The sequence below is a fragment of the Staurois parvus genome, unplaced genomic scaffold (assembly GCF_062004578.1).
Source record: "Staurois parvus isolate SC_StPar_1 unplaced genomic scaffold, SC_StPar_1.0 ptg000023l, whole genome shotgun sequence".
Lineage (NCBI taxonomy): Eukaryota > Metazoa > Chordata > Amphibia > Anura > Ranidae > Staurois > Staurois parvus.
In genome coordinates, this window is record NW_028317819.1 from 319,549 (window position 1) to 333,710 (window position 14,162).

At 41.6% G+C, this 14,162-nt stretch overlaps 1 protein-coding gene across 1 annotated transcript in view; it reads left to right on the plus strand.

The window, feature by feature from the left end:
• The first annotated feature begins 770 nt into the window (after window positions 1-770).
• The window catches only part of ARHGEF25 (Rho guanine nucleotide exchange factor 25), a 429,432-nt gene continuing 416,040 nt past the window's right edge, over window positions 771-14,162 (plus strand). The window contains exon 1 of the mRNA XM_089692599.1: window positions 771-1,114. Coding sequence (XP_089548725.1) covers window positions 1,010-1,114 — 105 coding nt within the window. The 5' untranslated portion in view covers window positions 771-1,009. The remainder of the gene's footprint in view (window positions 1,115-14,162) is intronic.

Genomic DNA, 14,162 nt, shown 5'->3' on the forward strand with positions numbered 1-14,162 from the left:
CTGAAGTACAGTGAACTGGCCCTTTGACTGAGAAGTTTGGAGACCCCTGGTTTAACCTAAAGTTCCACTTTAAGATAACTCATAATGTGACATAAATAGTAACCCATATCCACAGGAAAACCATCTTCCAGCTTTCATCTGACTAATAAACCGTCAAAATACGCCAATTGATTGGTCGCTATTATTATCACTGTTTGCATTGCCTTTTTATATAAACCCAATGATCAGAAGAGAAATTTCAAGGCAGGTTTTGTCAACTTTCATCTAGTTGTGTTCCTTATCATGTGACAGCCGAAAGCTTGCTACCAAAATAAACACAAGGCCAGAAGATTGTTTTGTAAAGTAATGGTACTCTAGTGGATGGCTGGAGAGTTATCTACTCAGTGGGCCAGACTCCAATATCATCTTCATCAGAAGAGGCTCCGTAAGGCAGCTCGGACATTGCACTAATACATCAGTGTTTATCTGTTAACACAAATTCCAAATATACAGAGGGATTCCCTGGATGTGGACTAAATATTGTGTAACCCATCCATCACTTTTTTTTAAAGGGTAAGTGACAGCATTGATGGTGAGAGAGAGGCCTTAGTGCAGACATTCCTGGCAGTAAAAGTGTTAAGCATCTGCTCCTAATCCCAGCTGTTTCTTGGGATGTTACGGTAACTTACACCAAACATATGGCTGCCTTCCACAACAGAGCAATGAGGCCAGTGAGGCTTGCAGAGGGGAGTTGGTGAAAGGGACTGGCCTTCTAGCTATTGCTGAATTTATCACTGTTTAGCTTGCTGTGCTCAGTGCCTCTCCCAGCCTCTCAGCAGTCTGCTCTTCTATCACAGGCAGCGCTCACACACTCTACAGGCTCTGCTAGGTGACTCTTTAACCTGTCTTCTCCACAACTTTCCAGATTAGACTGCTGCTGACTGCCACTTCAATGGCTGCAGCCCCTGCCTTTGGCTGAGACTGGATCTACTGGACTACAGAACAACAAAGGAACACCTAAAGGACTTGGATGTATAACATGAAGACCCCTCAGCGACATGTTGCCCGGACGGATCAGATGCTTGGAGCTATGGCAGATATCCTGGGATCCTTAGTACTTCCAAGCCACCAATGGGTAAGTTATATATTACCATTTCTCATCTTTATAGGCATTCTGGAAAAACACACAGCAAAGAAAGTCTTACCCACATACTTGCCTATAATAGAACAGTGCCAAAAAGTAAAAAGTACTTAAAAAGCTTTTAGGAAAAATGTGACATTCAAATATAAAATGTGGGGGCTTATTCGTGGAAACCAGAAAAAGACAGAGCACAAAATTGGAGTTATTGCTAATAGCAATCAAAAGTTAAACAGAAAATTCTGATTGATGGTTGTGATCAACAACGTTTCCTTTCCCCAGGTTTCATGGATCTGGCCCATAAAGTTTTACTTAATAGCAGACAGCAATGATGTAGGGCTGTTCATAGAAACCAAACTGATACCAGCGCTAGAAGTTTAGGGTAGTCATGGCATATTATAGCTGTTGTTTGGTTGCTCTCAGTTACCGCACATTTTGCAAATTCAGAATACTCAGATTCAGAATACTTTATTAACCCCAAAGGAAAATTATTGCTAAACAGAAATTATTACATCAGTCTTGAAGATTTGATTACTCTACAGATTGCAAACTAGGGTTCTCTTAATTTCTTTTTTACTTATTGCATTGTTATCCACAACTATTTACACTGTCTCAAAGATAGTGCAGCATAGATGCAAAATAATGATGAAATTAAGATCATTTTTAACCATTGCATTGTTTATAAATTAAAATATCATGTTGAATTTAACAGAAGAGCAGATGATTGTTATAGCAAAGTATTTTTGCTATTTATTTATTCATTTTTGTGTAATTCCTAATTTCATTGTTATATGAGCAGATTTGAGAGAGTTAATTTTTTAAGGTACTTTTTTTTGTGTTTATTTATTTTATTGATTGATTTTATTTATTTATTATGTGTATTGGTATAAGAATAGTATGAAGGAAAAAAAGGCCTTTTTTATTATAAGAAAATACATTTTATATAAGTGTTTAAAAGTCACATTGGTAAATTAGTCACAGACACAAGGATTGTTATGATTTTGTAGAAGTCTTATATAAGCCCACTAATACAGGCTCAATGGTGGAATCATCTGCAAAATAAGATACACACAAGTACAGTTTTTCTTTTAATCTAATTTTTAATATTGTTTTGCTTATTATACATGTACCCCTACATGCACTAATTTTAGAGCTTGCTTGCAATAGAATTAATGTTTATTCACTAATGAATGTGTGCTTAAGCCAAAAACAGAAAAAATAACATTTTACAATACAAAGAGCTCTTAAGATTTTGGCTACTTGGAAAAAAACAGAAAGCAGAAATCCAAACATAGAGCAATGCATGCTAACAGACTTGAATTTAAAGCGACATCACTGAGAACTTGATAGGACATTTTCATAAAGTCTCCTGTATGTGTGCTAGCTATGTGGGAACATATAGGGTACCTTGTGAACAGAGAAAGGTATGCTGCCACCTCTGCATGTTTTTTTCAAGGTGGAGCCCCTGGCATTTAAAAAAAAAACACAATTTAAGGCAGTATTATTAATACATTAGTAAATGCATTTTAAGTGCAAGCAGTGTAAGTAGATTTCACCTGGTAGCCACCAGCCTTTTGCAGTCTCTGTACAGCAAAGCTCTGACTGGAAGAGGAAGAAGCTGCAAAGTGATCCAATCAGTTGTGCTGCAATGCTCATGTGCTAAGAAGGGTCATGCTGATGGGAGAAAACTGCAGCATGACAGAGACGTTAGCTCATCATTCTGCTGCTTCTACTTTCACTGTTCAGACACAGGCTGGGGAAAGAACAATACATGTAAGGGTTAAGTAAAGTGTATGCCAGAAAAAAATAGAAAGCAGCATTCAGTACATTTCTCCAATACATGCGCATTTCCCAATTCCATTAAAAAAAGCTGCAAATAGAGAGAAATACCTGTTACATAGTTACATAGCTAATCTGGCTAAAAAAAAGACAAAAGTCCATCCAGTTCAACCATTAAAAAAAAGTTATAATCCTACACCCACAGTTTATCCAGAGGAAGGCAAAAACCCAGGAAAGCATGATACAGTTTGCTCCTGCAGGGGAAAAAATTCCTTCCTGATCCCCTGAGAGGCAATCGGATATTCCCTGGATCAACTTTACCTATTATTATTATTATACAGTATTTATAAAGCCCCAATAGTTCGCTCAGTGCTGTACATTACAAATAAATGTTAGTATCCAGTTATATTCTGTGTATCCAAGAAAGAATCCAGGACTGAGCTGGCCAGAACTAACTCTTCAGGGAGTCTATTCCACATTTTCACAGCTCTTACTGTGAAGAAACCTTTCCGTGTTTGGAGGTTAAATTCCTTTTCCTCCAGATGTAAAGAGTGTCCCCCTTGTCCTCTGTGATGACCTCAGGGTGAATAACTCTACACCAAATTCACTATATGAACCACTGATGTATTTATACATGTTGATCATATCCCCCCTTAATCTCCTCTTCTCAAGAGAGAATAAATTCATTTCCTCTAATCTTGTTGATCTGCCTGAAATTCAGCAAGCTGTTTCTTCCCACAGAAACAACCTAAAAGATATGCTCTAGGGTCTAGAGAGACAGGGAGGTTTGCAGACAAATATGGGTAAGGCTTGGACATACACCTTAACCCCTTGCCTACCGTGTACTTTTACCCCCTTCCTGCCCAGGTCAATTTTTAGCTTTCAGTGCTGTCGCACTTTGAATGACAATTGCGGGTCATGCAACACTGTACCCAAACAAAATGTTTTATCTTTTTTTTGAGACATATAGAGCTTTCTTTTGGTGGTATTTAATCACTACTGTTTTTTTTATTTTTTGCTAAACAAACTACAAAAGACTGAAAATTAAAAAAAAATAAAGTTTTTTCTTAGTTTCTGTTATAAAATTTTGTAAATAAATAATTTTTCTCTTTCACTGATGTGCGCTAAAGAGGCTGCAGTGATGGGCACTGATAGGCTGCAGTGATGGGCACTGATAGTCAGCACTGATGAGGAGGCACTGATAGGCGGCACTGATGGGCATTGACAGGCATCACTGGTGGGCATTGACAGGCATCACTGATGGGCACTGAAAGGCAGCACTCATAGATGGCACTGATAAGTGGCACTGACTGGCACTGATAGGCGGCACTGATTGGAACTGTTAGGCGGCACTGATGGGCACTGATAGGCGGAACTGATGAACACTGATAGGTGGCACTGACTGGCACTGATAGGCGGCACTGACTGGCACTGATAGGCAGCACTGAGTGGCACTGATAGGCAGCACTGAAAGGCAGCTCTGATGGGCACTGATATGTGGTATTGATGTGCACTGATGGGCACTGGTATGTGGCATTGATGGGCACTGACAGGTGGCACTAATGGGGCTACTCAGATTATCAGGCACTGATGATCAGTGTACATGTCCCCTCTTAGGAATGCCGTTACCCTGGGACACAGCGCACCACTGATTGCTGCGCCCCTGGGGGAGCGCATGCGCAGTTAGAGTGGGAGCACATCATATGTCATCCCCCGAGGAACGAGAGAGCCGCTGCTCTCCTGTCATTTCTTTGTATGGTGGGCGGTTAAAGCGATTCTAAAGGTTCTTTTTTTTTAAATAACAAACATGCTATAATTACCTGCTGTGTGCAGTAGTTTTGCACATAGCAGCCTGGATCCTCCTCTTCTCGGGTCCCCCACAGGCTCTCCTGGCTCCTCCTTTCTGTTGGTTGCCCCCACAGCAAGCAGCTTGCTATGGGGGCACCAGATGCTCTGTGTGTCCATTGGCTGGCTGGCTGTGATTGACAGCAGCGGGATCCAATGGCTTTTTCTTGCTGATCGCAGCCAATGAGGAGGCAGAGACCCGGGACAGCTGAGGCTGTTGTTCACATCGCTGGATCGCAATGAGGCTCAGGTAAGTATTGGGGGGGCTGGGGGGCACTGCTGCACGCAGGTTTTTTACCTTCATGCGTAGAATGCATGAAAGTAAAAACCTTGAGCCTTTATAACCACTTTACCTTCAGCAGAGAAAAATCAGGTCTGTCCCTCCAGACAGGTCTATGCTGTCTGGGAGGGTTGTGGAAATCCCAGGACTGGATGGAAAGAAAAATAATCTCTTGGCAGGTAAAGAAACCCTCATATCCATCTTTTCTGTGAGTTTAGCTGCTTGTCTGGCGTTCAGCTTTAAAGCTCACAAAATCTTTCAGTTAAATATATCCCTAAAGCGGAGTTTCAGCCATTTTTGTGTTTATTAAAAGTCAGCAGTTACAAAAACTGTATCTGTTGACTTTTAATAAACACACACTTACCTGTCCAAGGGTCCAGCAATGTCTTCACCCGTGCTGTCTCTTCTCTCCATAGCGCCGGCATCTCAACTGTGGGCACCAGGATGTGACAGCTTATGGCTTCACAGCCTGGTACTCATAGCGCATGCATGGGTTGCGCTGCGCATCCTGATTGGTCCAGCAGTCTTCTGGGACCTGTGAAAGTTCCCAGGAGACTGCGGGAGGAAGGAGAGGGCAGAATTTCCATCTCACTTTGCCGCGGCGAACTGAGCCAGGAGTGGGAGAGGGTACCTGTCAAAACTAGGTACCCGCTCCCTCCCAAAAGGTGCCAAAGATGACAGTGGAGGGGGGAGTTGGGCAAACAAGTGGAGCTTCCACATTTTGGTGGAACTCCGCTTTAAATAGATATAAATCCACTTTGTGTGCATCAAATGCCTTTGCAGTCAAATGTTAATTGGAAAAGTAGCAGTGGCATCATTACTGTACTGAACAATGAGCAGAGCTGTGGGAGGGGCCCAACAGGCTCCACCTACTGCAGGTTGGCTGCAGAAAACTACAGAAGGGGCGGAGACAGGACCAGTCATCGTGCACAAAAAGGGAGAGCAGCTGTGACTGGATTTTATTACAGGAAGATCTGGAAGAAATACACAAACACTCTAATATTTAGGTAAGAACACACATGCCTCTTGTATGTTGAGAATATTTGTTCAGTTTTAAGGCTGCACACTCAGTGCTGTCATCCTAGTCCTGGCATCTCTACTTTGTAAATTGCTGACCTGGCAGATTTACTGGTTGTCTGACTGGTTCAATGTTTGTTGATTAACCACTTGCCCTCCAGAGGATTTACCCACCTTCCTGACCAGGCCATTTTTTGCACTCGCTGCATCTGACAGGTCTGACAGTTGCCGGTCAGATGTAAACAATTGGGCGGAGCTAGTGGTGATGTCCAGGGGCGGACTGACAACTCATGAGGCCCCCGGGCAATAGGGGATCATGGGGCCCCTGTGTCCTTGCCCAAACTCAAAAAAGCCTATGAAAAAGGTACCAGGGGCATCTCACGGGGCCCCCTACTGACCCCGGGCCCTTGGGCAGTGCCCAAGTTTCCAAATGGTCAGTCCGCCCCTGGTGATGTCACAGACAACTCCACGCTATTGTGCTGTGATTGGCCAAAGCATTGTACCTTGCTTGTGGTGACCTTACCATTCATGTGTTCCCTGAACACATTAATGGACGATGTTCAAGTCGAACTTACGTCCGACTCAAAGATCAAGCCCATCTCTAGTGCTGGGTGACCGAGGTGTGTCATCTTCAGGTGTGCAGAGAAACTGTAAAACAATTCAGCGGTTTCTCTGGAGGGTAGAGTTACAGATGCAAAAAAACACCACTGATCTTGTAGAAAGCTTGTGATCTGATAACTTTCTCTGCTCTCTACCTCTGCTGACGTTTATGAGTTAACATTGTTTCCAGCTCTTTCTGCGGACTACAGAACACCTCCCCATATCATAACGAGAATGGAGGTGTTCTGTAGTCCTAAACCTTTTTCTGTCCTAGGGTGACAATGCTACATCTCCAGAGACACAGTATGGAGAATAAGTGGTCACCCTAGGACAGGAATTGTGTTACTAGTAGGATCACCAGGTGCAAATAAGGAAAAAAAGTCTGAAAAAATCTAATGCAGTCACCACATCTAAGGACTGGTAAGCTACATTACATAATGTTTTTGTTTTTTGGGTCAGATATGCTTTAATGACTTGCCCTCAGGGGCGTATTTGCCGTGAGGCAAACAAGGCGTTTGCCTAGGGCGGCACTTTGTAGAGCAATACAAAACAGCATGCTGGTGCTGACAGGGGAGAGATCTGTGTTGTTTACGCACAGACCTCTTCCCTGTCACTGTTCCTCAGCGATCACTGGGTGCTGGCAGGGAATCTCCGGCCGGGACCTGGTGATCGACAGCTGATGGTGGTACAGGTAGGGCGGCACATGCAAGCCCCCTACCTGGAAATGCAAACTCACATATATACATATACCTGATTTTGTGCAGCCCTAAATATATTGCTATATGGCTGCGGGGAACCAGTTAAAATAACTGATATACAATAAATAAAAGGGGGATTCCCAGAGAGTAAGGTTGGGGAGGAAAGGGCTAGATGAAGCTGAATGTCTTCCAGCCAGGAAATGAGGTGGGCTCCATCTGACATGCTGCACAGTGTGCAATTTAATGCGCACAGTGTGCAATTTCAGTACAGGAGGAGTACAGTACAACTGTGCAAGTCTGAAGGTAAAGCTGGAGTTGTTGGCTGTCCCTCCTCTACACTGAAGCCAGTGCTGAGACCCGATTATGTGACTGGACCAGAACGACTTTACAATAGGTAAGTATAGACATCTTTTCTTTCACAGGGTAGATAGAATTGCTTAGAATGGAGGTGGGAGTGTTACTAAACCCAGGACCCTGCATTCACTATATCCGTTCTCCCACAGTACAGCCAACATGGAAGTGCAATTATTGTAGTAAATATAAACTGCTAAATACCTTTTCTCATCAGCAGTTAGAGCAGTCTTGTGACTTCTATCAGTGTCCAGTAGAGCTTGTAGGAGGAGTTTCCATTCTGCTCTAGGAGGATGCAGAATCCCTGACCTCTGTCTGGACAATACTGATTGGCCCTGTGCTGATCACATGCACTCTCCCAAGAAAAAAAAAACCTCTCTGGCAATACACACCAAACTGAGCATGTGCAGAGTGTCTCTACATGATATGTCTAATTAAGAGAGAAGAGGAGGACACTGGAAGAAGTGGGGATGAGAGAAGGCAGGATCAAACAGCATTTCTAAACAATGCAGAGGATTAACCCCTTAGGTTCCACAGTGAGTATAACAGGCATGCTTTACTGCATATACAGACTGATTTTACTGTTGTAGGTTTAGTAACACTTTAAGCTTAGTTAGGTTTGGACTTGCCTTCTAATTTAATGCAGCCACCACATCTAAGGACTAGTAAAATGAAATGTATTACACTTTTGTCCTTGGATTTAAGCTGAGATTACATCAAAGGGAATATTTAAATGGATAGAATGTGCCCCTGCTTTTAGAGTCATCTAGGTAAATTGACTTCTGTATTTCAGCTTCATATTGTTAGGCAGGTGTCTACGCAGTACCTTTTAAATTTCTTCTTCAAGGCTGTACTATTTTTCATTTATATTTTATTAGCTTTCTTCTGTGTACAGTCACAAAGCAGACAGCAACATGCAGTGTGGAGGAGTGATGTAAATGAGTATGCATTATGTACATTATCTTCTTGTAGACTTCCTCCAAGATACAATATACAGACTTAACTATTACCAGCTGTACCGTCCCCGCAGTTCCAAAACAGAAACAGTCATATGTGGAAATCTTGGAGGCAGTTGCATCACCCAAAAAAAAAGTTTATTTATTTTTTTGACTAAGTAGTTGGCTGTCTTCAGAGCTAAGACACTGAGACAAAACAGAGAATTAGATCAGGGGGAGGGGAATGGAGATCCAGATAAGCACTTGCTGTTCTTGCAAATTAACAACTTCGGTGCTGGCTGAGACACTGGCAGATCTTACAGGGCTGTTGCTGCAATGCATCCATAGATTTCCCATTATAGGGGGATCAAGCACCCAGAGGACTTTTCTCCAACTAAGACAACATTTTGATGTGACTTAGTCAAGGGATTAGTTCTTGTAATGCAGAAATGAGAATTGTTGGAATACAGTTTTTATTTATTCAGTAGAGATATATTCTTCAATCAGTAGATGGCAGTGTTTATAATTTTGTAGCTGCGTCTATGGTAAACTAAATGTCTTTTCTCTGAGTAAGGTCTCCTGTTTCCTTGTTGCAGTGAAGCAGAAAAGCACATGTGGACTGCGCACTGTCTGTCCTGCAGGGCTATATACAGAACAAGAATAAACATTGAGAAATGGCAAAGATTTTGCAGCATATCAGGACACCTTTCTGTGAGATGAGCATAGGTAGGATGAATGCCTTTTAAGTTCAGAACTGGTTTTTACCACCTGGTAGGCAACCCCTTATGTAGCTGTGTTGTTAAGGTGGCCACACACTCTGGGCTAAACAGGAGAAATATGTACAGTGCCTTGAAAAAGTATTCATACCCCTTGAAATTCTCCACATTTTGTCATGTTACAACCAAAAACGTAAATGTATTTTATTGGGAAGTGCGACATGCATTTGTATTCAGCCCCCTTTACTCTGATACTCCTAACTAAAATCTAGTGGAACTAATTGCCTTCAGAAGTCACCTAATTAGTAATTAGAGTCCACCTGTGTGTAATTTAATCTCAGCATAAATACAGCTTTTTTATGTATTCTTCATGCATTTTTATACTACTGCATATTTTGGTCAGAAGGACACTGTAAGCTGGTTGTTAAGGATCCTTAACCACTTCCCGACCGGCCGTTGTGTATAAACGGCCGGACGGTGGCAGTGCAGGGTCGGGTGGCCATTTATAAACGGCCTCCCTGCCCCCTGCTTGTGCGCGCTCCCTGGGAGCTCGCAGCACCGTGATCCGGTGCCCGCTGTGTCCTCCCGATCATGTGATCACTGATTGGCCAATCAGTGATCACATGCAAAGAAGTAAGCAAGATGTCACTTGTGACATCATTGCTTACTACGTGTGAAATCTGTGAATGATCACAGAGGTCACATGGTACAAGGCTATTCACAACAGCCTTGTACCATGTGACAAGCTGTGACCAATCACAGCTCACTCAGTACTTCTCAATGACTGCAAGAATGCAGACAGAGAGAAAGAGAAATGATTGCTTTTACATCCTATATGGGTGTAAAAGCAATCAGTGTAAAAAAAAAAAAATCTTCATCACACCCGACAAGTAGTACAGTGTCACCATGGTGACACTGTACTGCTGGGGCGACAGTATGTAAAAAATAAAAAATAATAATATAAAAAAATAAAATAAAAATGTAAAAAAAAATGTTTACAAATTATTTGTAATTTTTGGTTATAAACTAATTTGGATTTTTTTTTTATACTAAAAAGATAACAGAATAAATGTTGGCCAAGATTTATGATGAAATATTATTTATTTGCAAAATTTTATTTAAAAAAACACTTTTTTTCAAAATTTTTGGACATTTTCATTTACATAGCAAAAAAATAAAAAACCCAGCGGTGAATAAATACCACCAAAATAAAGCTTTATCTGTCTCAAAAAAATGGTAAAAAATTCATTTGGGTACAGTGTTGCATGACCGCGCAATTGTCATTCAAAGTGTGATAGCGCTGAAAGCTGAAAATTGCCCTGGTCAGGAAGGGGGTAAAAGTGTCCGGTCTGGAAGTGGTTAACAACCTGCAAAAATTCATGCACATTTTGTATTTTTGGTGCATTTCCATTGAAATCTGAAAGAACCAAAATTGAACTGCAATTGCACCAAAGTAGCACAGAGCCTTTTTCCAAAAATGCACAATGCTGTGCTGCATTGCTGTGAACAGGCATTGTCATACAATTCTTTGCAACTCACGTCGTATGTAAAATTGTACTAATATGAACCAGGCCTAAGACTGTCCTCTCCTTACCTTTCGGCAGCCTGCAGACATCCTTCTCCTTGCTTTGTATCGTCAGCCAATTGCCGCCAGGATCTATTCAGACTCAGCTAAAATGGCTGCCCCCTGCACTGGAGACACTTCACAGACGAGCATTGCAAAGTGGTCTTCTTGAAGATGACTGCTGCACTTCTGCATGAATTAATATTTGGTTAACCCTGTCCACATTGCAGAAGGATAATACAGCAGCAACAAAGGAAGAAGTTACACAGCAGTTAACAGCTGTAGTTATAGGTTACACACTTATCAAACAGATGTAACAAAGCACTTTCAATGTTATATGTAAAAGACTAAAAGTAAGCAAATAAGATCATTTTAAGAAATTTAACAAGCATACACTAAATTGCTGCTGTTTTTTAAATTTACACATGGATTCCCATCAGTTCCTATTTCCAAGTGCCAAGAGGGATATATCACATGAGCATCACATGAGCAGTCTCAGTATTGCATACTTGCCAACATCTTTGTCCCAACCTCCAGAACACTGTCACCCTTGGCCAAAGCCTGCACATATCAAGCGCTCATTACGGGTGATCCTGACCACTTTCTGTATGGTCCCAGCCAATCCATACCTACTTTCTCTGTAGTCCCAGAAAATTCATGCCCACTTTCTACATGGTTCCAGGCAATGAATGCCTTCTTTCTGGGTGATTTCAGCCAATTCATGCCTACTTTATCTTTAGTCCCAGAAAATTCATGCCTACTTTCTACATGGTTCCAGCCAATTAATGCCTTCTTTCTGGTTGATCTCAGCCAATTCATGCCTACTTTCTCTGTAGTCCCAGAAAATTCATGTCTACTTTCTAGCTGGTTCCAGCTATTTAAAGCCTTCTTTCTGGGTGATCTCAGCCAATTCATGCCTACTTTCTCTGTAGTCCCTGAAAATTCATGTCTACTTTCTAGCTGGTTCCTGCCAATTAATGCCTTCTTTGTGGGTGGTCTCAGCCAATTCATGCCTGCTTTCTCTGTAGTCCCCAAAAATTCATGCCTACTTTCTCTGTAGTCCCAGAAAATTCATGCCTACTTTCTAGATGGTTCCAGCCAATTAATGCCTTCTTTCTGTGTGGTCCCAGCCAATTCATGCCCTCTTTCTGGTTGGTCAAAGCAAATTCTTGCCAACTCTCTGGGTGGTCACAGCCACTTCATGCCTATTTTGTACAATCGCTAATTATGCAGAAACCACCCACTTGTGACCATGAACCACTCAGTAAAACCCTTTTTTGAGCAAATGCATGCTCAGTCACTCAAATAAGAGTGATGCTGTGATCTTGAGGCACGGCTCAATTGGACAGAGCACATAGCTGCAGGACTTTGCCAGAAAATAAGGGACGGTTGCCACCATTGAGTAGGAAATGTCCATTTTAGGGGAGTTTTATAAAAAAAAAGTTGTGTTTTTCTCTCATGGTTCAGGCATGATCTGACTTCTTTCAGCATAGAAAAGCAGATGACAGAGCTAGAGAGGGGGGAAGAGCCAGTAACAGGAGTGGTGCCATCTTATCAATGGTAAACAATAGCAATTAGTATAGGTTTCCTAACCTGCACAATAAATTGTTTCCCGCTGAACTTAGTACTCAGCCAGCTAAAAGGACACAGATACCTAAATAGAAATTGATGAATTGGATGATTGTCATACAATGCCTGTGAGTACCCTAATTTTTCTCTAGATGATTCAGCAGAAAAAAAAGCTTTTTGTTTAGTTTTGGATAAAACAGGGAAGGACTAGCACTAACTTTACATTTTGCCATTTGTGTCTAAGTTGAGGAGATGTCCCTACAATTTGTCGACAAGGAGAATCTCTTCTACAGGGACACATACAGGTTTTATCAATAGAGTGGGGATAGTTTAAAATCATGTGTCCCCTTGAAGGTAATCTACTTGTATCCTGTTGTGTCACTAAAGCGGAATGTGGTGGTAAATCTCTCCCAAAGGCACAGACAGCAGTAAAAACGTTTGAATGTTCTATCCCTTTCCACCCTATCCAACATTGGAAAAAATGTTTGCATACTGAAGTTCTACAATAAGCTTAGATCATCAGGATTCATTGGGGGGGGATTTACAAAAGCAATGAGACTGTGCTCTTTGCAAGTGCAGTTATGCTCGTTTTTCTTAGTAAATGTGGTAATGATTCACTTTGTAAAGAATACTCAATCAGGTACAAAAAAAATAAAAAACAAACAAAAAAAGCATTTTTGCTTGCATATGAATGGATGATGGAAATCAGCAGAGCTTTGCCACATTTACTAACGTCTGGGGAAAACCGCATTTGCAAAGTGCACAGTCTATTTGCCTTCAGTAATTTCGCCTCATTGTTTCCCAGTAGACAATTAGCACACATTCCCATAGGAGGCTGTTCTAAGGTGTTGTCTTCTCATGAACTTTCATACACACAGCCCTTGGGCAAAGTATTTTTACAAAGACTTACCAAAGCCAGCAAAGATGTTGGAAAGAGATATGCATACAAAAAAGGTGGTGAAGGAGGAATGCTTTTTATGGACTGCATCCAAGAGGAATTCTCACAAAATGGTCTTTTAAGGAAAATTGTGATTATAACAGGGATTCCTTCCATAGAGATGAAGGTGTTCTTGCTGCCTAATTAGTGTTTGCTTTCAGATGGACACAGATATGTACTAGGAGCTGTTCTAGCCTCACATGACTGCAACAACAGGAAATATATTTTCTTTTCCACATATGCATTTATATAGTATGTCTTTTTAAAGTGTTGTATGGGTAAGCACAGGCACTAATCCACAATATTTTCATGCTTATGGAAGGAGCAGTTCACTAATAAAGAATGTTGCATTGTAAGTAATTGATAACTGTTGTGGTGACTTCACGGCAGTAGCATGGTCATATCCCGTTAAAGTGCTTTTAAAGGCAGAAAGTCTTTTTTACCTTAATGCATTCTGTTCCTTAAGGTAAAAAATCTTTTGCATGCAGCTCCCCTTCCCCGATACTTACCTGAGCCCACTCTCGATCCAGCGATGTGCACGAGAGCAGAGGCTCTCTTGGCTCTCAACCTCCTCATTGGCTCAGACACAGCAGTGGAGCCATTGGCCAGTAGGGACCTGCCATAAATTGATCGTAATCTGCTGAACCTGTTGAATTTCGATCCATCTATGGCCGGTTTTAGGCAGGCTTTCTCAACCTTATTGCACAAGAAAAAAAATAACAGGTCCAGTTGTATGGCTCAGCTCCTCATCCCA